We start from the raw sequence: 26,145 nt of genomic DNA, 5'->3' as shown, positions 1-26,145 counted from the left end.
TATCTTTACATGTAACGGAAAAAATAAAATACCTTATACATTAAAAAAAAAAAAAAGAGAGAGAGACCAGGATGAGATCAAATCCCATCCATAATGCTTCTTAGCGTAAGATGAGAAAAATCACTTCACCCCCTGAGCCTCTGGATCCTATCTCTAATACTAAAGATACATTATTTGTGATATTTTGTGTTTAACTACTTTATGTGCATTTATTAATATTATATTTGTGCTGTATGTATTTTTATGGTACAGCTAGGTGGCACAGTGAATAGAGCAGTGGGCTTAGAATTAGGAAGACTCATCTTCATGAGTTCAAATCCAGCCTCAGACTCTTACTAGCTGTGTGACCCTGAGCAAGTCATTTAAGCCTGTTTATCTCAGTTTCCTCATCTGTAAAATGAGTTGGAGAAGGAAATAGCAAGTCACTCCAGTATCTTTGCCAAGAAAACCCCAAATGGGGTTACAAAGAATCAGACACGACTGGAACAATTCAATAACAAAATATATTTTATATGTACTTGGCTTCCCCATTAGAATGTAAGTTACTGGTGAATAAGAATTGTTTCATTCTTTGTAATTGTATAGTTAGAGTTCCTGGCACATAGTAGGTATTTAATTAATACTTCTTGACTATAGATTGCTTAACTTGCAGAGTTATTATATGGACCAAAGGATTCTGGATATGTGAAGCACTTGGCAAATCTTTACATGTCTTTGCAAATGCAAAAGTTACTATATCTGACTTTTACATAATACTTTAAGCACATCATCTCTTTTTATTTTTATAACAACACTGGGAAATACATACTACAGGTGGTATTATTATAACCATATTACAGATGAAGTAGCTGAGGCTCAGAGAGGTTATCTGATTTGCCCATGGTCTGAGGCAGCATTTGAAACCAGATCATTCCTAGACACCAGGGCCAGTGGGTTTGGCTCACTTGTGGTGAAACATCACCATTTCATTGAGGTATTTATTGTCAGCTGTCAACTACCATACATTCCTGTTTCTCCAGCTACACCTGGTGGCTTCTCCTTCTCAATTCCAATTTTCCCACCAATTTCATTAATCTGACTTCTATAATAACAATCTACATTTACAGAACACTTTATGCCCAGACTTTACATATATTATTATCTCATTTGGTCTTTACAACCAAAAGGAGGTAAAGTAGGTGATGAACGTGTAATTAATTCTCAAGTTACCAATGACCCTGTGTGCCTCAGTTTCCTTATCTATAAAATAATCAGGAGAAGGAAATGGCAAACCACTCCTGGTATCTTTGCCAAGAAAACCCCAAATGGGGTCATGAAGACTTAGACATGACTGAAAACGACTGAACACTAATGAGAAAATGAAGTCTCACAAGCCTTGCCCAGGGTAGGTCCCACTGTCAGTGAGTGTCCAGGGCTGTAATTCAGGCCTTTGCTCCAAGTCCAGCACTCTGTCCACCCCATCTCACTATCAGTCTCTCATTCATCATCAGGCTATGCTGGAGAATAATTAGTTAATGGCTCTGGTACCACCCACTGCTTGTTACCCTGTGACTTGTCAGTATGTGAGGAGAGAATTTGGCCCAACATTTTGCAAAGAGCTTTGAAGATGAAAAGCACTATGTAGTACTATTATTATTATCTTTTGCACACAAAGCTATAAAGAAACCTTTAAACCTTAAGGGGACAATAGTCCAAAATTAGATATTATATCAACTCTTTTCCTAAATCTCAGTTTGCTTGTTTTTCTGATTTTCTGGGTTTGGGCTTTATTATAAACTATCTGTCTGAAGAAATGCCAAAGTATTCATTTGAAACTTGGGAACATGTGGGCTGCTGGAGCTTATGAAGCTGTCGGTGCTCAAGGAGTGAATGGAAACCAACGAAAGCTTTCATGCTTCTAAGAGGAAGATTGGAAAACACACCAAGAGATGATAAAGAAGGAGACAGGCATTTTTTATCTTGCAGACAATAATATATTCAAATGAAATCTGCTGGAACACAGTGTCATTTTCTATTTGGTATATGTCTCAGGCATGGTGATATGTAATTTCTGCAGAGGCATTAGGGCAGGCATGGCATGGTCTTGCAATCAAGTTGGCTTTTAAAAAAATATCTCAAACCCTAAATTTTGTATGCCTCATCTCAGTGATGAGAGCCCAAGTAAAGCTAAGTAACACCACTGAGATCATGTAAGAGAGTTTCTATTTACTTTAGCGATTTGAAACTTCCTGTGGAAATAGCTCCCAGGTTTCCTGATGGAAGATTTTGTTTATCTTTGCCAAGCACCACCAGGAATCTCAAAATAAAATGCATTTAGTGACATTGGGAAACCAGGGAGATAAGGTAATGCTGTTCCTGTTTCACCCTCAGTAATTGCAAACACACCCATAGTCATGCTGAGTGCCAGCAAAGGAGCACACACACACACACACACGAGCGAGAACACACACACACACACACACACACACACACACACGCGCGCGCGAAAAAAGAGAAGGACAAATATGTTTTGTGGTTGGCTCATTTTTATAGTAGGCGCTGCTGCTGCTACTACTGAAATTCAACTGTTTTAGGTTAGCCATCTGCCTCTTGGAAATAGGCATCCTACAACTTTGCATACATCTTGGGTATTTTGATACATTGATAAGAAAGAGGTTAATTTTTAAAAAGGTCCTAACGTATCTGATGAACACAGAGAGAATTTTTTCCTTGATTCAAGTTTTTAAATAATAATAATAATGAGGAGAAGGTTGATAGCTGATATTTACATATAGGAATTTTTGGTGGGCTTCTCCCATCCACCTTAACAGGCCACCAGAGGATAAGAAGTTATAGTAGCAAGCAAGTTACTCAGATGGAAAGAACCATATCTGATAATAATAGTTAATATTTATAGGGAGCTTTAAGATGTCCAAAGCACTTTACATATGTTAACTCATCTGATCCTCAAATCAACCCTGTGAGATAGATGCTATTATTATATTGAAATAGTCATCAAAAATTTTCTTCAAGTCCATAAACCTCAGATTAAGAACCCTTGGAGAAAATGCTCTCTAAAGTACCTTTTAGGGCAGCAAAGTATCACAGTAGTAGTGGCAGAGCCTGGAGCCAGGAAGACTCACCTTCCTGAGCTCAAATCTGGCCTCGGACACTTAATAGCTGTGTGACCCTGGGCAAGTCACTTAACTATGTTTGCCTCAGTTTCCTCATCTATAAAAATGAGCTAGAGAAGGAATAAGCAAACTATACTTTATATATCTTTGCCAAAAAAACCCCCAAATGAGGTCACAAGGAGTCAGACTCCACTGGAAAATGACTGAACAACAACCGAGTACCTTTTAAGCTCTAAAGTTCAATGCTCTTATTCTCTGATGTTTCCCATGAAGCAGCTTAGTTTACGAGGTGGCCTCCCACACAGCCCCGCTACCTCTGTATATCTGGGAATAGGATCATTCTGGAGAAATTGAAGATACTCTGTTCATAACTTACTCTGCAGAGTATGTATAGTGTGAAGTTTCCAGGGAGCTGGCACTCTGCCCAGACTTCCTCAGATTTTTCTTGGGAGGGGGAGGGGGTGGAATAGGGCAATTGTTTTTATACTCTGAGCTTCTTACATCCTTCCTGTGCCAGGAGAGCTGCACAGAGAGGGCGATTTGTAGAGCTTGGGCAATATAAAATTTGCAGAAACCATCGTATTTTTTCAATGAAAACAGGATACCTCCTATGTTCAGGAATACCCTAAAACAATCTCGATGCCCAAGAAATAAAATCATATTTCATCCCTTTTAACCTGTGGATCAATCTGAAATACTACATCCAGGTAATAGCAGGTTATGTTGGTTCCACAAAATGTGGGGAGCCAAAATCAGGAGCCAAAAGTCATTTATGTATAATAAATACCATTTGCATATCACTTTAAGGTTTATACTTTCCTTATAAGAACCCTATGAGGTAGGTAGTGTTATTATTCCCATTTTATAGATGAGGAAATTAAGGATTTTGAGAGGGTAAATAATTTTTTCATGATCACAGATCTAAGAAATGTCTAAAGTAGATCTGAATTCAAGTCTTCTCTCTCCAAGTTCAGTAATCAAATCTACTGCTTCTATTCCTGGCAAAGGAACTGTTAATTTCCTAATTAGAAGACCATGTCAAGAGATGGCTCGTTACTGTTCTATATTGGAGAAGAGAATTCTAAGAAATAATTCTTCACTTGATTTTAGCCAAAAGACTCAGTGACATAACAATTCTTGAGGTAATCCAAAGTTTATGTAAAATTGTGTTCCCTAGGCAATTCCTAGGCTTACCCCTAGGCTGAAGCTACTCAAAGTGTGATCATCCCTCTCCAAGTGTAACAATTTATGAATGACATGACTCGGCACTGGATTTCTTAAATACGGTTCAGACTCAGGACTGAAGAATGTACCTGCAGCAGTAAAGCAATCCTAATAAAAAGGCCACCTTTGATGGTGGAGCAACTGTGGCTTACCTGTGACATAAAAGCTAATATTTCTTTCGGCGTGTCCAACTTTATTGGAAGCCACACAGCTATAGATTCCAGAAGCTCTAGTGTCAGCCAGGACCAGAGTGCTTGCAATCTGTAGAAGACAGGATCACTTTAGCTGGTGTAAACACAAGAAATTGTTTGAATAATCCCCAAGGGCTCCCTGACCACTAACACGATTCTGTTGTTCCATTCATTCAGCAAAAAAATAGGTAGTGTGGTGGCGATTATCAGAAGGGCATCTCCATACAGAGCCCCAGAAATAATGGAAAAATAACAGGAAAACAGTTTCTCAGGAGACTCACGGCCTCTCTCCATCCAGATCAAATGAGCGATTCATGCTTATTTGTCTCGTGCTGCTGGAGTCATAATTACATGCCATAAAGCCTGAGGTGAGGGATTGCACGTCCCACCCTGGTCCAAGGATCAATGAAAGGAAGGGGAGCAGGAGATGTTTGGCTGACCCCTAGATCACATGTTCACTGAGGTCTTGCTCTGTTCCTCAGACCTGGTGTGGGTTCACCGGGTGAGCCAATTTGGGGTGAACAATCTGCTGAACTGCCTTAGTTATAACATGCTCAAAGGGGATGATGAGCTATCTCAAAGGGCAGTAACCCAGGATGAAAACAAAAACTAGAGGGCAGGGAGTGCTAACGGAGTTAGAACTCACTACCAGATTGCTATGTGGTGTTTTAGTAAATGACAGCCTCTGAGCCCCTGAGCTTCTTAATCTAGAAATGGAGATTCTAAGAAGTTATGGTTAAACTGACAACAAAAATGAAATGGACAATAAAATTTCACGTGTTTTCCTTCCAGCTGCTTGGGTTGGCGATAGCTTTAAAGAAATAAGTATGAAAAGTCAGGAAATGAACAGTTTACTTTTGTGTATTTGGGAGCACTTTCTAAAATTGTACTTTTTTTTAAAAAAAGGGATGTTAACAAAAGTCCATAGTGTTTGAAGACTGGTATGAATGTCTTCTTTCAGAGAAACTTCTATAACATGAAAAAAATATTTAGATAAGCAAATATAATTATTGATATTACTTAAATCTAATTCAGTATTGAGAATGAATGGGTACTCAACACATGCACATAAATACAAAAGGTCTAAAGCCAGATTATTTGGTTTTAGAATCACTGAAAGGAATATTTAATCAAATTTTTCAAAAAAATTTCAAGTTAAGACCATTTTCCCCAAGTCATTGCAAGTTCAGTAAGTTTATAAGTTATAGTAATGGTCTCAGGCAACACACACACATTCCTTTGATAGAGGTAAGGGATCTCTCTCTCTCTCTCTCTCTCTCCATATATATATATATATGTATGTGTATATATATATATATATGTATGTGTATATATACACATATATGTATATATCAGGATACACACACATATATTATACAAATATATATGTGTATATGACATCCCTTACCTTTATCAAAGGAAAAACAAGAAAGGCAATTAATAGGATATTCCCATCACCTCAAAAATAAGAATAATTCAACCTGGTGCACTTTATCCCTAAAGTTAATAAAAGATACCCCTTTTCACTATAGTTTTAAAATTCTATGATTTCTATAGTCAATATGAGAATTTGTTTGGCTATATTATGTGTATTTGCTGTGAGGGTTTTTATTTTATTTTTAGCAGTTGTTCAATGTGAGGAGTAGCAGGAAAATTTAACAAATGCTTGTAAAAATAACAATAAATAATTAACTAATAAATAATTTAAAACATAATCCATGATTGTAATTAATGGGCTGAAGTCAACCTGGGAGTAAAAATTGTTATTGTTGTTCAGTCATATTCAACTCTTCATGACTCCATTTGGGGTTTTCTTGGCAAAGATGCTAGAGAGCCTTGCCATGTCCTTCTGCAGCTCATTTTACAGACAGGGAAACTGAGGGAAACAAGGTTAAGTGACTTGTCCAGGGTCACACAGTTAATGTCTCAGGTCTTCTTGACTCCAGGGGCAGTGCTCTATCTACTGTGCCAACTCTCTGTCTACCATGATACAAAGTAAAAGAGTTTGAAAGCATATAATCAAAAGTTGACCAAAACGCTTGATAACCATTTTTGGGTGACTTTACCAAAGACGGGTCAAGATCCTAATTTTTAAGTTGAGGAAACTGAGGTTCAGAAAAGTAAAATGAACCATGGTCATATAAGGAGTCAATAAATTCTTAATTTAACTCAGCATGAACATCTAACTTCTCTTACTTACTCCCTTTTCACCTGAGGTACTTCTACTACACTGAAGGCACTACATTGTCTTCCTTACCTTACTGTAATGGAGGCCATCAGCCTCCATTTTGAAAGTATAAAACACTGGGACCCATCAAATGAATGAATTTATTACTAATTATTAGGAGGAGATTGTTAGGGGCTACAGCTTAAAATTTACTGGTGGAGCATCCAGATAGAAAAATGACTGAGGTTAATAACATGAATCTCATAGAAATCTCTATTGTTTATATCAGTTCTTCCCTGATGAGTTAGTCTTTGATTAATGATGAAAAGCTACAAGGACTAAAAAATTGTTGCATACAGGAACAACGGATTCCTTCTTTGTTTTCTATTTATGCTGCCATTTTCACTGGCAAAAAAGTAAATACTTTAATGAATACTTAACAAAAAATAAAATTTAAAATGCTAAGATAAAATTTAAGCACTTTGTTTAGTCAAAGTAATTCACTACTATGTAACAGATTCTCCACGAATTTCTCATTTCTAGAAAATCAGAATTTTTCACAAAAGTATACATGTATAGATTTCCCCCTTAAAAGTATTTTCAATACATTCACAGCTAAAAAACAAAGCCTTATATAGTTGGAGAAGGGAAATTCAAGTGTCAGTGTATAATTTTATTTTGCCTGAATTGTAAAGTGACTTGCTAACTATTATATAATTTTCATTCTAGAACCATATGTATGGACTAAAGCAGGAGTCTTATGAATTAAATGGCCAACAGTCCTTTGATATCCAGGGTGAAGTCCTGCTGATGTAAGAAATGAATGAAAATACTATCACAGTGGGAATAACAAGGGAAAAAATTATATTTCAAAGGAAAAGGGGGTTTATTTCACATACATTGAAATTATAATACTCCTTAATGTTTTTACAATGTGTTTCAAAAGAAAAAACTGAGATATCTTGTTTTTTTATATTATTAGTGCTAATTCTGTCACTATTTTTCTTTCACAACAGAGAACTACTCAAATAAAGCTAGAAGCCTAAATCTGTGGTGTTTCTAATCCAACCTATTGCCATTCTTTCATTTCTACTAGATGCTTACAATGTTTTGAGCACTATATAGAAAATATCCTCACCCTCTAGTGTTAAAGTAGCATGATATCCAGACAACAGACATGTAAATCAATATTTTTTTTAAATTAATTTGGCTGCTGAATGTTATACACAGGTTTTTGGTTGGGGTTTTCAGCATGATTCAATTTAAAGTCCCAGTAGATTAATTTTTTAAAATCAGAATTCATATTTTGCAATTACTCTATAAATCATCCTAACTTACATTATGTTGGTACTTCAGGGGTACAGAAAAGTGACCAGCCCTTCAAGTTCATATTTACATGTTATTTTTTAGGTTCCAGAACACTCATGAACATTTTAGCTAGGTAGTGTAAAATGGGAATTAATTCATGGTCCTTCCTTCTCTTTTCACTCCATGTTGGTGAATTTATACAATGTGGAAGGGTCCTGATGGGATAGATTAGATGGGCCAATGCTCTAATTCAGCTTCATTTCCAGTACTGGCTTTAAAAATATCTATAAATAAAACAGCGATTTTAATCTTAGACTGCTACTAATATATTTTCCTTTTTAAGTGCTTGAGAGGAATAAAAGTAGACATTCAGAGGTCAAGGAAGAATCTAAAATTAACATAGGGAGGCACATTTTTTGTCAATTGATGGGAAAATAGAACGTGAGAATTAAACTTCTGTTGGGTGTGGGAACTGAGTCACTCAAGCAGTAACTTTATGATTAAGTATTATTGCTTATGTCATGTATTTATCCCTTTGTAGTACTCAAGTTTCTTAAAGGTGCCTTCGAAATGATTTTAACGGAAATGTTGCTAAACGTCGTATTTGTCACAGTTTTGCGGTCTCGCAGAATTAATAAGTGTTCTTTTAACTCTCTGAACTCAGGGTTCCTTCTCTTTCCTACTCTGTTCTACTCTTACAAACCCAATAATCTGGCAGCTCCAACCAATAGAGTCCAAAACTCCACATTGGCCTTTAGCAGTTCTAACTGATGACTCACTTTTCACAAGTCTTGGCCAAATCCATTCAAGAAGGAAATTGGATTTTATTACCCTGAAAACCCTTCCTTACTTAGTTTAAGAAAAAAAAAGAAAGAAAGAAAGAAAAGAAAGTCACTGAGACCTCTCAGGGATTCACTGGGATAGCAGTGTCATTCGGCTGTTGTACAGTTGCTGTACGCTAATGGGCACCAATCAGCTTCTATACCATTAGAGGTGATTGGACAGTGGGAAGGCCGATTTGTAGCTACAGCATTCATTGTAGCCTGAATTGGAATTCTTGAAAAGGGCAAATGCATACACTAATTTTTAAAAGGATGAATTTGAACATATTAATCAGAAATGAATCGATTACTTTCAACTATTGTGAAAAATTTATACAAATTAAACTAGATTTCACATTAATAAGAACTATATAAATAAAGTTCAATTGAATAAATCCAATGTGTAAACTAAGATTTTTCTTAAGTCACATCTATCAGAAGGCATAGATTATAACCAAAATCTGTTAGGGTATAGCTTTCTTGCTTTGAGTAATTCACTAAAGGAGCTGGGTGGCACAGTGGATAGAGCACTGGGCCTGGGGTCAGGAACACCTGAGTTCAAATCCAGCCTGTTCCTTACTAGCTATATGACTCTAGTCAAGTCACTTCACCCTGTTTGCTTCAATTTATTTATTTGTAAAACAAACAGGAGAAGATAATGGCAAACCACTCCTGTATCCTTGCCAAAAAAATGCCAAATGGGATCTTAAAGATTTGGATCTTCCTTTACAACTCAACAATTCACTAAACTCTCTGAATATCACCAAGGCAGCTAGGTGGCACCATAGTTCACATAGTATTGAGCCTGAAGTCAGTAAGACCTGAATTCAAATTCTGCCTCAGACAATTATTAGCTGTGTGATGCTAGGAAAGCATTTAACCATTGTCTGCCTCACTTTCCTTAACTGTAAAATGGTGATCATAATAGCACCCACCTCGCTGGGCTAGTGTGAAAACCAAATGAGATAATATTTGTCAAGTGTCTAGTGAAATGCCTAGAACTAGACGTTTAATAAATGCTTATTTCCTTCTTTTCTTTAAGAGTTACATGGTGCAATATGCTTCATAGGGCTGTTAGGAGGAAAGTGTGTTGCAAACCTTAAAGTAATAGAGAAATGTGAGCCTACATTATTACAGCAACAGTATATGCTATGTAGATATTTGAGAGATGGCAAGGCACTGGAATCAGAAAGACCTGGGTTTGAGTACAAATTATTAGCTGGGTAATGTGGGGCAAGTCACAGAATTTCTCTGATCCTCAGTTACTGTCCATGGCTATTTGTGTCAGTGGATCCTTCCTTTGGGAGAGGGAATTCCTACCCTGATGAAAGTACTGATTCTTGACTTAGGTATACACATAAGTCTTCTTTAGAAAAAAGTCACTGAAAGAAAGTCACTACTCTCAACTCAGGCTTTAAAAATAGATGGGGCAGCTAGGTGCCTCAGTGTCTAGAGCACTGGCCCTGGAGTCAGGAGGACCTGAGTTCAAATCCAGCCTCAGACACTTGACACTAGCTGTGTGACCCTGGGCAAGTCACTTAACCCCAATTGCCTCACCAAAAAAAAAAAGAAAAAGAAAAGAAATAGATGGCTGTGAACATACACCACAATCAATTTTGGAAGATGACACTAGAGTATACCTGTATATTATCAATTAGTCAGTCAACGGGATATAGCTAGCCCCATGGGCAGAGGATAGCATAAGATCCCATGTAAGCATGAACCCACAGTCCTTTGATCTTGCAAGGGAAAATGTGAGCAGGTCCTTTTCTTCCTCCCTTTCCATCTTTGAATTATTTCAAGATGATGTATTGTTAAGAAGAAAGTTCAATGAGGTAGGGAGTAGTTAGGAAATGACTGTGATCTGCAGACCAAAGGCATCAATGAAATACTTTTAAAAGATAACATGTTGATTTAAGCCCATAAGAATTCTAAAATAATATTCCCATTCACAATTCTAATAGACCTTCTGGAAAGGATCATAGTCAGTCAAGAATCATCTATTAAACATTTATAATGTGCCAGGCATTGTGCTAAGCCCTAGGACCACTGCTTTAGAGCTAGAAGGGTCTTTTGAGAATTCCACACTGGAGGGCACTTTGAAAATGGTGTGTCAGTAGCAATTATTATTAGTATTACAAATAAAGGTAAACTGAAAAAAATCTTTTAAAAAGAGGAGCAGACAATGTGACAATGTTTATTATGGTTTTTGTTTGTTTGTTTGTTTTTGTAGGGTGATGAAGGTTAAGTGACTTGCCCAGGGTCACACAGCTATTAAGTGTCAAGTGTCTGAGGCCAGATTTGAACTCAGGTCCTCCTGAATCCAGGACTGGCGCTTTATCCACTGTGCCACCTAGCTGCCCCGACAACATTTACTATGAATGAAAAAGGACAAAATGAAACTGAACATGAACATTTACTATGTTCTGAACTACTTCTTGTAGAGATGTGATATAAAACCATGTTTGTGGTTAATAAATTTTAAAGCAAATCTCCCCTTATAGTGTGGCACTACAATCGAAATATAACACTTGTCCACTCTCTTGACTCTTTTTGTGTTCTATTTAAATGCTCTCATTAACACTTAATAACCATAAAGTCTGTCTGTCTTTGTCTGTCTGTCTGTCTGTCTGTCTCTCTCTCTCTCTCTCTTTTCTGGTGCCCAGTGAGTGACTTGCACATAGCAGGGTGTTAGGGCCTGATATAACTGAAATTTGTTCATATGGCAAATTAATTGCAAAACCCAAATCTGGAGCTTATTATTTGCTGCCACATCATTGGTTCCCTTAAGCCTTGACAACTATCTCATGAAACATAGACTGTCGGGAAAAGGGTGAGTGAGTTTGGTTGGGGATAGCAGGATATCACCATTTTAACCACCGTATGTTATGAGTCAGCTAAAGTGACTCTGGAAAGTGTGGCATGAGAAGTATCAGCAGCTCCTTTGTCATCTTTAAATATAAAGAACATAAAGATACAATACAAATACTCTTATATTACAGGACTGTGTCTTTTTGATAATTTGTTGTCATTGAGTCATTTCTGACTCAACGTGACCCCATTTGGAGTTTTTATGGCAAAGATATGGGAATGGCCGGCCATTTCATTCTTCAGCTCATTTTAGAGATGAGGAACTGAGGTAAATGGGCTTAAGTGTCTTGCCCAGCATCTCACAGCTTGTAAGTGTCCAAGGCCAGATTTGAACTCAGGTCCTCCTGACTCCAGGGCCAGCACTCTTATTCACTCAGCCACCTAGCCACCCTCTCTATAGTTGCCACTCCAAAGCAAAGTATAGTTTTATAAAATGGAGAGGGATAGATAGGGTTTGGACCTGTGATTTTACTGATATAGGAAACTACTAAGTAAGGAAACTCCCACCATTGCAGGTTGATACTCTTTCTGCAATTTATAGTGTTAGAGAGTTGGCTAGAACACTGAGAGATTGGGTAGTAACAGCTATAATAAGAATGGCCAGGATTTTATACAGCACTTTATGGTTCATAAAATGCTTTCATATATTATCTCATTTGACCTTCACAAAATCGATGTGTGGCAGGTGCTATTATTATCCCCATTTTGCAAATGAGTAAACTGGGGTAGACAAAGGTTAAGTGACTTGCCCAGAGTCACACAGCTAGTAAGTGTCTGAGGCAGGATTTCATCTCAGGTCTTTCCTATGATCCAAGTTCAACTTCCAAGTCCAACAGTGAAGATAGCTAGATGTTACAGTGGACAGAGTATTGGACTTGGACTCTGGGCAAGTCACTTAATCTTTCTCAGTTACAATTTCCTCATAAGTAAAATGGGGATAATAATAGTCCCGATTTAACAGGGTTTTCACAAGTATATTCTATAAGATGACATAGGCAAAGCACTTTGCCAACTTTATAAACTGCTCGTTGTCATTACTATCATTGTCATCATCTACTTTGCCATCTAGCTGCCACACTTAAGGTTAAATGACTTGCTCAGAGTCACATATGTGCCAGAGGCAACACGTGAACCCAGATCTTTTTTGGTTTTATCCACAATGGAACACTATCAAACTTTTATAAACAGGAATTTTAAAAGCGATTATATCTCTCCTTCCCCCCATTTAAACTATCCCTATTTCTACTGGATATCTAAGTAGGCCAGTCTTACGTTCTGCAGGAAAAGGCAGTAGAGCTGAGGTTCTGTGAGATTTTGCTTGGTCAAAGAGGCCTTCACCATTACGGGGCCATGATGGCAGTGATTTGCAGTGATAGGTAGACCATAATTCTCTACAGAAAACAATCAACCAGAGGCAGCTCATGGATCTCAATCCACTCAGTTCTTGACCACAGATGGAAAAAAAATTGGGGGGGATTCAAATAAATTCAGTAGAATCTCAGTTCTCTGGCCTCCATCTCTTTGGAGGCCTTGTTTATATGTATCATTTCACTATGTGAGAGGACCTCTCCACTTTTCTCTATTTGATTAGTAAGCTTACTACTTCAGAATTATAAACATTTTTGAGAGCATATTAGCTAGAGAGGTTCCAGTGGGTCTCTTCACTGACTCAGACATCACTGATGCTTTATCTAAGATGTGTCTCTAGATTACATCTAGGTTTTTTGTATATTTGGATTGTGCCTGACCTCTCATAAATCAGAGACTCCAAGTTATTGTCTCATAAGTAATAAAACAGGATATAGTTTTTGCATTTGACAAACAATACCTTATTCTTTCCTTCAATTATGGCCATACGTTGAGTGATGGTCTGGATTCTATTTCCAATGGTGCTATCAGCATCCAAGTTGAAAGATCTGTCATTGTTAGTGCAAAAGTCATACCTGGAAATACAAAAGGGCTGTCGTTAAAATGCTGCTTTTTACAATAGTTGTCAAGGCAGTGGGAATACTGTGTGAAGAATTCACCATATCTTAAATATCAGTTCTGAGAGGAAATCAAGTTTAAATAACTAAGATGCAAATTTTGTGTAAACCTTCTTTTCCATTCTCCATATAGAAACACAGCTAGATTTGGACGGCTGAGTATATCCTTTGTGTAAACTGAATATTCAACCAAAGATACTTTGGCTGAATCTGTGATTTCATCACAGTAAGAAAGATTACTCCCAGTGAGGAGTCCTATTTCCCACCAACAGAGAGATCAGCAACTAATTTTCAATGGATAGTCTTAGAGATTTGCCTGTGTCACTGAAAGGTTCAATGGTTTGCAGTTATATATATATATATATATATATATATATATATATATATATATATATATATATATCCGAGGCAAAACTTTAATCCAAGTCTTACTAACTCCAAGATGACTTTGCTATGCACTAACTCCACACTAAGAATTGCAAGAAAGGATAAATTAAATAGATAACTGGAAAGCTAAAACTCTTGTATCTCATATAGACTCCAAGATGCTAGCATGAAAATGCTTTTTTAAAAAGAACAAACAACAACTTTGAAGTTATGTTAATAAAGATTACTTTACATCTAAAAGAAACTGGCTTTATAATAGAAGACTGCATTTGGGTTTGGGGGAGCTAATTAGGTACATATGGAAGGAAACACTGTAGAGCTTTCGTGAAATTCAGTTAAATCCTTCTGAATTTTTAGAGTATCTTAGCAAATCACTTAAGCTGACCCATAGCCTCCTCACTTTAAGATGAAGGGTTGGACCAGATGACTGAAGAGACACCATTCAACCCCAATGTTCCATGGAATCTTATTTGCTTTTTAAAAACTAGTATGTATAATTAATGAAAATATGGGAAAAGAGTAGGCAGGCTTTCACATATGACTTTCTACTATAGGCCACATCTACATAGGCAGCCAATTGACATAGCAAAGGAAACAGAAGATCCCATTGTGTTTATTATTACTGATGACAAGAAAGCATTGGACTCAGTAAAGCAAGACAGCTTTGAATGTGCTCCTCCAGAAAGGCATCTCTTATGCATAAACTGGTCAAGATTCTTTGATGGATGTCAATTACTGAGATGCTCCATTGACCAATATTGTGGAAAACCCCAAAGAGACATAAGTTCACAAAAAAGTTTTCTCCAGTACTACTCAGAGGGTCTGGAACAAAGTCCCAAAGGAAATGATTCCCCAGAGACGATGAGCTTCCCTCAATGCAACTGTCTGTGGTGCTTGGGGGAATTGTCCCCGCCTGAGAATTTGTTTTAGGAATTGGTCATGTGGCACACCAGTAAGGTCCTAGAAAGAATCAGAAAAATAAGCATAGGCTGACATAGGAGAAAAAAAAATCACAAATCTGGCATTGTGCTAAAAATTATATGAGCAATGATGAAATGCTATTGAAATGTATAAAAGTAATGAAAAATATTCCAAATATAGCATGAAGGAAAAACAAATAATATAAATAATCTTAACCATTGATTGATTAATGGAGTTATGACTGGTAGACAGAAAAATAATTATCTTGTATATTAGTGAATGAGTAATACAGCCGAAGGACAAAGCCAAAGTTTTAACAAGTAAAAGAGTTTTATATATATTATGTGTCATTGTCCAAAAATAATTCTCAGACTCTGGACACAATTCCCAATTCTTCTTACATTACTAAGACTTGCCAAAAACTGTCATATCTCAGTAGGCTTTTAATTTACTTCCTCCTAAGCAGTAGTGCTATTTACTAAACACCATTCTTTCTCCCCTCTTTGAAGCATGTTTAATGGTAATTTTTTAAAAAAGCACATATAAAAATCACGTTGCTCCTTTTTCCTCAGCATTAATGTTCTCTCTTTAATTGCAAATCTATTTTTAAAAAAAACATTTGATGCTTATATCTACAACTCCTGAAAAATTATTGTACTTGGAATAAGAGACCTTTAATTTTTATTCTAATGCTGAGTGCAATGTGAATTGGTGTGGTTGTGGTGCAGGATGTTAATCTAACACCCCTTGTCTTCAGGAAATGCAGATCTACACACTAGGGTGAAAGAAGACTGGTAGGTTCTCCCGCACAAAGGATGACAGGAGGTCTGCTGTCCAAATTCATATGGCTCACCCTCATGCCTGTTTGACCTCAGATGCATCCCTTCCTTGCATTCTTTCAGTCAGTCATTCCGACACAGCCCCTCATTATTTCTATAGACTTTGGCAATGGAAGAGTATATATGGGTGTCACTGGAAAGCCCAAAATCATATCAACAAGCCATAAAGAACTGCAGTTGCTATTTTCTTTCCAGTTTTTTTTTTTATATATTTCCATTTGGGGAACTTTTTTTTCTTTTTGGTAACTTGGAAGCTCAACTTAAAAATAGAATCTCACTTTGGGCACTGGCTATGTAACAGCACTTGAAAAGAGACTTAGGGGGGAAGGGAATTTGCCTGAACCTTAAGAATACATCAAGCTCTTAAGGAAGTAGATTGTGCCATGTTTGAAGATGCAGAGATAATCACGGTGCTGGGAACCGTCTTGGAGAGAGGAGGAAGCTAAACAACAAGAGGAAAGCAGCATACGCTCCTGATTTCGCACAGGAAGCTCACCGCACCTCCTGCCAAAGCGAGATAAGGAAAATCCCATGGCCTATTCTGGACAAGGCCACTGTTATCAACTTTAGCTTTACACTGTCCTCTATATACTCCTCAGCTCTCTCCCTTTCCTAATGAGTTTTAGACCTCCTACCTCCATTTGCATAAAGCATGCCAAGTACAATAGCGTGGGGGTATTTATAACTATTGAAAGGAAAAAAATTTCCGGGGTAAGAGTGTACTACATGTCATCTCTGGAGACTGCCCTAGAATTGAAACATGAATTAGTATCAGGCTTAAAGGTTGATATAAAGAAATGAAAATTAAGGAACCAAAGATGCATATAGCCTATGAAGATAGGACCATGTAAATGATACATGGTTCATATCAGTCATGGAACTCCAATTTGGAGATCTCTGGTGGACTTTGTCACTTGCTTTGACTTAACACTATACTTTATGTGCACAAAGGGGAAAATGCTGTCTTTCATAAATAGGACACTACTAACTTACTCTCAGTAGGGGAGATACTTTGTACTGATTTTTTTTTTCATTAGTGGTGAGAAATCTGATGAGCCAAATAATTTAAAACAAATAATAATAAAATAACAAACAATCTTGTCCACTGCCCCTTTTGATTTATGATATGATGTGGTAGAAATAGTGCTAGACTTAGGGTCTGAATATCTGGTTTTGATTTCTTGCTCTGATGCTTACTAGATGTGTAAACCTGGGGAAACCACTTACAGTGTCTAAGCCTGAGTTCGTCATCTGTAAAAACAGAGAGAATAACACTTATACTATCCACATCACAATTTTGTTGTGAGGAAAAGTCTTTATAATCCTTAAAACACTACAGAAATGGCAGCTGTTGCTATCTTTTTTTTTTTTTAATTGAGAGGCAACCTGGTGTAGTGGATAGAGAGCCTCTAACACATAATATTTGGAGCAAATTACTTTATCTCTCCATGTTCTAGGCTAGAGGTTTAAACACTCTGCTCACAACACTCCTGCATATGGACAGAACCAGATTAAAATGTAATTGGGAAATATTTAACAAAATAAATAAAATGAAATAAAATATAGATAGCATAACATTTTCAAATGAAGTCAACATGCAGCCTGTATCAATCCTGAAGTACAGATTACTGGCTCCCATTTCTATTTGAGTTTGATAGCACAGGTCTAGGCACCTTTGTGACTATCAATTGTTGAGACGGTGCCAACTTATATTGGTAAAGAGTTTCTTTATCTGAGAATTCCTTGTACTAATGAAAACACCTGTCTAGACTGCATTTGCTATTATTATTGTTATCACTAACAAGACATGCTGGTAGAGAGATAAGCAGTCTGTGACCCATGGGGGACTCCTTCACCACATCTGCTTATGGACATCCTCTTCCGTTAAGGTTGATTCCTCTCACGAGAAAGGAACCATTTCAACCTCCCAGGCCACCCTAATGACTTCTTCCATTCACTTAATTCTGTTATTTCATCATCCTAATTTATGTAGTTGTCTCTTCATGTAAGTTCCTCAAGCCAATCTGGTAATGAGCCCTTCCTAGGTCCCCTCAGTTCAGTTACTTCCAGGTCAACAAATAAGACCTGCCAGAATTTGGCTGTCAAGTACCAAAGAATATTCACAATTTTTTTACTTAAGTGTTTTCCCGCTAAATCCCAACTACTCATTTATTTGGTAAAAGTGGGAATAATAAACTCCACCAAAGAAATAAGTCTTCTGAGAGTTCTACCTTATGCCCGAATGTGAATATGCGTTTACTCTAAGTGATAATAATATTGACAGCATTTTGTCTTTAACAACAATCCTATGGGGTATGTATTGCAAGTATTATTGTCATTTTAAGATGAGAAAACTAAAAAGCTAAGCTGTTAAGAAACTCATCCATAGACAGCCACACAGCTAACAAATATCAGGGGTAAGATTCAAATCTAATTCTTCTGAGTCTACTATGCAACTTTGCCTCCCACATAAATAAGACCAAATAATTCAACCTTATAACTAAGTGCCAAATTTATCAGTATGTACATATTTGTTTGTTTGTTTTTTTTTAAAATCAACCAGCCTATTTTGGATTAGCACATTGGTAGACAAAAGAATGAAATTACCATCCTATATTTAAAACAAATTATTACTTGTTCCAGTCTAGTAGACAAAGTCTATAGCTCTCCTATAATTACTACATGTTCAGGTAGGGGAAAGTTTGGAAAGCTTTGTACTTGAGAATGATGAATAAGGTATTAAAAGAGAGGATGGTCATCATGGCCTGAGTGGCAACTATGAAAGGAAAATAACTATATGAACAATTTTGTGGAGACCAAGAAGAATCAGAAGCCAGTGCATTCTTTTTTTTTCCCCAAACACTTAAGAAAGATACGATATTCTGCCTTTTTAACTTAAGCTGTACTATTCATGGGCTCATATGAAATGAATTGTGTTGAATTTAAGTATCAAAGAATTAGTCACATTATTATCTCAGAATTTAAGGAAATCTTCACTCTATACACATATAATTACAAAGTAACTATATATATAGAATATGCCATGCCAACATATGAATAAAATCCTCAGCACACAATATTTAGCTTGATTTAAGGAAATATTTCCCAACAATTTGAGTTGTCCAGACACACACTTATCAGGGATATTTTAGTCTAGATACAAATCAGACTGGAAAGTCCTTCCAAATCTAAAATTTTGTGATTCTGTGAGATCTATTTAAAATGCTATAGCTGCAAGTAATGAACAGAACAGAGCGTGGTTATGATGAAAAGCATTACCATGTCTCTCTTGTGATGACCTGTCATTGTTGGTACAATTCTGAATGTGTTCTATATCTTCCATCAGAAAAACAACAACAAAATAAAGATGTGTCCTTTGGGTATTGGAGACCCCAAGACTTGAACAGAAGATGATGATAGCATATTATATTTCATTCTAAATAATTGTCTGTGGAAAAGTGCCAAGGACTGAATCTGGGGGCCCATCATGTTGGATCAACCATCTGCAGAGGATTTATGGGAGAATAGGGAAAAGAAGAATCACATTGAATGAAAAGGTACACAAAGATTGCAATCTGTATTATTTTTTGGAGGGGAGTACCCATACTGATGTGATTATAGATTTATCAAAGCAATTAAGAACCTTATCTCATTCTATCTCAAGCAGTGTTTTTCATTCCCAAAGGATCTAAATTTCATCCCCGAATATAACTAAAGGTCACTTTCCTCATATGTAAAATGAGGAGATGACTTCTCGGGTCCCTTTTGGCTCTAATTTTGTGATCCTACAGTCTATGATACTGTGTCACATGGGATCCACCCATACTGCAAATAGAATTCCAGGCCAAGAGGAAAACCTTGACATCTTTTGTTTTCACTATAGTCATAAGGTCTGACCCTAAAGACACTAGCATCCTACAAGGGACTAATGGTTGGGTATGTTAAAGTGGGAATTCCTTTCAAGTATGGGTTTAATTAGCTCTGTGATTCAGTGGGGGAAAATAGTCCTAACAGTCTATTGCTATGTTTTAAGGAAAAGAAGCACTTTAGATGAAAGAGAACTCTTTAATAATCACAAACCTGTAGATCTCAATGCCCAAGAGTGTTCTTAATGGAAAGCTTTTGATGCTAAAACTGTAGTAGTTTCTTACTACCTCCTGATGGGCTTTATCATTTGGTGGGGGCCAGTAATAGGACAGAAGAATCCTCCATTTGCTTCTATCTTTTCTTTCTTTGGGGTCTTGTGTTTCTTAAGTCTGTATCATTTCTATCATAGTTTGGGTAAAAATACCCTAGAATGAGGCTGTTCTTTTTATTCTCATCTTAAATGCATTTCTACAAGGAACCTCTTTAAAGAAGGTCCAGAGAACATCTAGAAAGCCCCAAGATAGGAAACAATCTCATTTTTCCCTTCTCCTTTGGATGCTGAAATCTGAGAGACTGTTTTGAGAACTCTGCTTATCTCCTGAATGGGATTTTACAGCACGCGCTAAAGTGATTAGAATCTGTTTGTAAGAATATTGAATCATTTCAAGTCAGGAAACAAAAGGTTACAACAGTAGTAAAGATCAAATCAAGGCTGTAAAATGTCCTTTTAAAAAAGGAGAAAGAACAAACTACCCATTGGAACCTTGCCAGAAGGACAGATTGAGTGGCTCACGGGGCTAAACCATGCTAGCCGATTGAATGAAGAGTCATGATATAAACATTTCTTTGCTACTGTGAATATTGTGTCAGAACGCCCAAGACAATCAGCCCAAGCCATCAGATAAATAGAACTTCTAAGAAACTATCTCTCCCTCCCCCCAACACATTTTTTAAAAACAAATAAAACAATATATGCTGGGAGTTAATGGTGGGGAAGAGCTAAGGAGGGTGTGGAGGTGGAGAGAAAATTTAGGGAGGGGTGTTGGGCTGGAATAGATCCCATTTCTTTTGCTCTAAGCAAAAGTTCCAGGACTTCAGGGTGGTCAGGACAAGAATTGGGCTTGGACTGTGGAATCTGGAGCAGTGACTTCTACCTGCAGTAAGGGAGGTCTTATGATTCCCTGGGTCTCTTACAGAACCACTGTGAGTCTTCTCTGGACAAGGCAGGGGAGTTAAGGGTGTTCTGAAGGATCGACATTTTTGGTTCCGTTCTTTGGACAATGGTGGAGGTGACTGTGGGTCCTGACCCACCTCTGTTTAGATAAGAGTCTTTCGTGTTCTTCTTGGCATGCACTACTTCCTGCTCCAGTCAACCTTCCAGCCCATTCAGACTCAGAATAAGATCCTGTCTTCCCCAACCCTTCCTTCCTTCCTCCTTTTTTTTTTCTCTTCTGTTTGATTCTATCATAATCTTCAACAGTCCCAAGGATTTACTTTTATCCTCTCAAAATCTGAGTCATTGCCAGTATGTCTTTCATCAAGTATGGGTGATGTTTAGACTGGAAGAGTGTAGGCCTGAATCTCAAAACACCCTTAAGGACCAACACATTCTTTCTCAGTACTTTGGGGGAGGCGGAGGGAAATTCCTGGACACAGGATCAGAAGACGAATTTGGATTCTGGCTCTGACACCTATTAGCTGTGACACCAAGAACAAGTCATTTCACCTCTCTAAGTCTTAGTTTTTTCATTTGTAGAACAGAAATGGTAATACTCACAATACTTAAACCTCACAGGGTTATTGTGAAGAACATATTTTGTGAAGCGTAAAGCATTCTATAAATGTGAGTTGTTATTGCTGTTATTTACAATGGGAACTGGTCCTAACAGGGAAAGGTATTAGTGAATAAGGAAAGAACAGACTTCGATTCAGCAATGACTAATCTTTAGGGCAATTATAGGAGTGGCTGCAAGCACATTACTATTTTGGGAGGGGGGGTGAGGCAATTGGGGTTAAGTGACTTGCCCAGGGTCACACAGCTAGTAAGTGTTAAGTGTCTGAGGCCGGATTTGAACTCGGGTCCTCCTGGCTCCAAGGCCGGTGCTCTATCCACTGCGCCACCTAGCTGTCCCCTCACATTACTATTTTAACACATTTGAGAAGGATTCTTAATTTATAACTTATTGTTATCACAGTGGATAGGTTTAGAGTTAGGAAGACTTGAGTCTGACTCTTGCCAGATACTCTGGTCACCTCTCAGACTCTGTTTACCTCACAGAGTTGCTGGAGGATCAAGTAAGATAACATATGGAAAGCCTATAAACCCTAGAGTGCTGTTTAAATGTATTATGGTCTTCATTAGGATGACCACATCCAAGTCCTAAACTATCTCTGAACCATGGTATGGTCATTATAGAAACCCTAATCATCTAAAAAGTAGACACCAGGCACCCAGTATCGGACTATTTCCATGAAGCAGGTTGGATAAATTTCCATCATAGCATGTTAGTACGGCATTGTTGTTTCTTCTCCTTATTCTATGAATAGTGCAAAAACCAAAGGTTATCCCATAAGCCACTGGGAGAATGGCTGATTGCTCCTCCCCCCACCGAAGACGGACCACAGCTTTACCAATAGCATACAGATATTGCACAGAATTGCACAGAAAATATCTTCACTAAACAAGATATAATAGGACCACCATTCTCTAGCTTAAGACTTCAGGTTTAACTTGCCCACATGGCTTCCAATGCTTTTGGCTGAAATACAGTTACGGATTTAGAGTAGAATTCATTATCACTACAAAAAGGAAAAGTAAACAAACAAATCAAATATGCGTGTTAGCGATGGTGGAATTTCTGAAAGTCCTAGGAAAGTGAGTGATGTGAGCTGTGGTTTGATTCATGGTGAAAGGAGTAGTAGAACTCTCAGGTATCTCCCTAGACATCCCAGAACCTCTCTCTTTCTAGTTCTTTTTACACAGAGCAAGTCTTCTAAATATTGCTTACAGTAAGCTTTGCCAGGTTACAATGAATCTTGATCCTTCTTGCTGTGGCGCAAAAATAAATAGGAGAGAACTGAATTCCAAGAAAGTAACCTCTGCATTGTGGAAGATGAACAGCTCATAAGGGACAAAGAAAATGAATTATCCAGAAAGAAGAGAAGCAAGTTAGATAACTGCATAATATAACATTATCCCCCTAAATGAAACCAGACTTCTTCATCATGGGCAGTTTACAGAAAAAGGCAGTCACATGTTCCTCCTGAGTTCCCTTCCCTCTTTAAAGCTTTGGGTGCCAAGTATCAGCTTTGTAATCAGATACAATCACTTATCTCAGACCTGCTGAAATTGAGGAATGAAAGACCATTGGATAACTTCTTGCCTATTCCACACAAAAAAGGGCCACAACACCTCTATTAGAGTGACAAAAATGGATGAAAATAAAAGGACATCTTCTAGGTGTTTGGACAAACTTATCATGACAGGCTTCTATTTGACAAAGTGATAAAGCAGGGAATTTCAATATATAAATACATACTCTTATATATAGCTATATACAGTGATGCTGATCTAGGCGAAACAACCTTTTGTCTTGAAAGCCACTGTTTTCTAATTGCTCAATGAGAGAGTCAAACACTAAACTCATGACCACCACAAGTGTTTTAATTCAGTTTAATAAGTGTTCAGAGCAAATGGCAGCAAAGGCCAGTGATATATTGTCAATAAATGCCTTGCTCTAGTCAAGAATCCAAAGAAACCATATGGCCGTGGAAGCCTATGTTGTGTTGTGCCTTGCGCATAGTAGGCATTTAACAAATGCCTGTTGAATTGAAAAGTCAATAGACCTGATGCTAGACTACAAGGACATTATTATAGAACATTAAAGCAAAGATTTTTGAAGTAATATGTAGAGCTATAACCATAGAAGGCAATTGGAAGAATTGCTACATTTGAGGATTCCTGGACTCCATTTTGAAGTCCTCCTTCCATTATCTATTTAGAGATAGTTTTTCTAGGTTCCATAACTATTTCTTCATCTCCATTATTACAAAATGCCTAAGTCTGGTATGGGTACAAATCTAGTATGTACCATCACCATATCACTGAGGAATGAAATCCACTCCATTCTCATTCTGGACAAGAAGGGAATTCCAACAAGATGTCAGCAAATGCTCATCTGTTTTATGCCTAAAAATTGACATGGCCTGTGAAACATAGAGAATGAATGAATGAGCATTTACCTACAAGCTTACCATGCAACAGGTATGGTCTAGCTTTTAGCAAAGTCTATAATCAGAAAACAAAAAAGGAGACAAGTCTGTAAAGACAGAGTGGTACCACACTGGGAATAGGGCTGGGTATTGAATGTTAAGTGAAGGAGTGTGACCTGTATTCAGTAGATAACAGGAAGCCATAATTGGATTGTTTTGCATGAGGAAGGCGAATCCAGCAGTAGTGGGAAAGTAACAAGATGAAATTTAATAGGGGAAGCAATAGTGATAAAATTCAGGGAAACAATACTAGTCTGGGTCTGATATGACAATGTCATGATTACTCACTCCATTCACACCATTCCATTGTGTGGATCTGGACTGGCACCAGCATGAGAACATCCCACATCCTATAATCACTAAACAAAGGGAGGAGACCCAGAGTTGAGACTTTTCAATGCTACTTGTCGCTCTATCTCCTTCTGCTTCCCTGCACTCACTCCATATTTTTCTGGCTGAATGTTGTCTCCACTCCATGATCATGCTAAAAAAAGCCAGTCTTTACTTCTGAAACACGTTATATGCCAACCACCTTCCTACTTTCTCTTGTCTGTAAATGCCCTCCTTGGATGATCCCAATGTACCTTCCAACTAAACTAAGAATAGGAGGCATCTCTGGGCCCCTCAGAGTACTCCATGCACCCAATACCTCTACCGATGTTTTACAGAACCAAGGGTTTTCTGACCTCTGGTCTAGGACATTAATTTCTGGCAATAAATTGAGAGGATGAGGCTTTACTACAGGACATCAAACACACCCACACTCTGAAAAAAATTACAAGGAGAGGACTGTGCTGTTAGTTGAAAGTGTCAAAACAAGTCAAATTCAGTGTGTTCAACTACTTTTGACTCGCTGCATTCCGGAAACTGGTCTGGTTTCGGCCAAACTCCTTGGGTTTGGACTGGGTTTTATCCAGGCTGTATTTTCCCCAGAGGGTCTATCTCAACAGTAACTTTGGGGGGCCACCCAAACTGCCCTCAGCCCTGAAGGTACTAAAGGTCAATGTTAAAGTCTTTTGGCTACTTCATTGTCCTGGGCATCCTGGACAAAATGACCCAAATCATTGGAGAGGCCTCTGGAGTAGATGTACTTTTCCTGAAGTTTTTCACTTCAGTTCAATCTGACAAACATTTATTAAGCATTTATTGATGGATACAAAGATGAAGAAAACATAGTTCTCAGCTTTAAAGAGCTTAAATCTAGTTAAGGAGATGATGTGCACAAAATAACCATAACAAAAACAAGAACATATGTGCATCAAGAGAGGTATAAACAAAGTGCTATGAGACAGCAGGGCCATATGGACAGATCCATGGAAGTAACTCCTGCGTTTGGATTTGCAAGATGGGTAGAATTTCAACGTGTAGAGATGGAGTTGGGAAGCTTTTTAATCTGGGAGGCCTTCCACAACCAAAATGAACCTGGTATGGACAAGTTCAGAACAGACTTCTCTAAAATACAAAACTATAACATTAGTGACATTCGACCATATAAACCTGGAGACCTACAAAGATCGACCAACTCAGCCTAAAGTATAAAAAAGGCCACCAACCAAAATAATTACTTAATAAAATATTATGCTTATTTATCACCTTTCATCCAATAGGGTGAAAGCAGGTTGTAGTTTTTGATTTGCTAATGCTCATGAATCCCCTAAAGTATGCTTATTCCAATACTTGAAAGAACTGTGATTTCATTGGTGTGAGTACACTTTCCACAATCCCAATACATGGTAAATGGTCTCTGAGAATCAATGTTCAAATCTTTCCTTGGACATTTACTAACTCTATGATCCCGGGCAAGTCATTTAACTGCTGTCTGCCTCAGTTTCTTCATGTGTAAAATGGGGATAATAACAGTACCTACTTCCCAAGGTTGTCGTAAGCATCAAATAAGATAGTATTTTTCAAGATCTTTGCAAACTTTAAACTACTATTTAAATGTTAACTATTATTATTGGTTTGTATTATGTTTCCAAAAACAATTCACCAACCAAGTGATAAAGTTTTTGATCTTAACTAGGTTGGTCCTTGGGCAGCAGACATACAGAGCCTCACCTAGATATGCTTAGAGTCTTTCTAATTTTTCTGCTGGGTATAGCCTTTGAGAACCCAGGGTTACTTCTACGGTATATAGATATAGCAGAGTAAGACTTAAGTGGATAGTTTTTCAGGCTTT

The 26,145-nt window shown here is 37.5% G+C and overlaps 1 protein-coding gene across 2 annotated transcripts in view; it reads right to left on the bottom strand.

Annotated features, from left to right (window-relative positions):
- The window catches only part of FLT1 (fms related receptor tyrosine kinase 1), a 204,539-nt gene that overhangs the window by 102,531 nt on the left and 75,863 nt on the right, over positions 1–26,145 (bottom strand). For both annotated transcript variants that reach the window (XR_006355646.1, XM_043994779.1), the window contains exons 11-12: positions 13,524–13,638; positions 4,490–4,598 (exon numbers count right to left, since the gene is read on the bottom strand). Coding sequence is in view for 1 of the 2 variants with exons in the window: in XM_043994779.1 (XP_043850714.1) it covers positions 4,490–4,598; positions 13,524–13,638 (224 nt within the window). In the remaining variant the exon portion in view is untranslated. The remainder of the gene's footprint in view (positions 1–4,489; positions 4,599–13,523; positions 13,639–26,145) is intronic.

Source organism: Dromiciops gliroides, chromosome 3 (genome assembly GCF_019393635.1).
Source record: "Dromiciops gliroides isolate mDroGli1 chromosome 3, mDroGli1.pri, whole genome shotgun sequence".
Taxonomy (NCBI): Eukaryota; Metazoa; Chordata; class Mammalia; order Microbiotheria; family Microbiotheriidae; genus Dromiciops; species Dromiciops gliroides.
The sequence above is the reverse complement of the archived record's forward strand: the minus strand, read 5'-3'. Positions and strand labels throughout refer to the sequence as shown.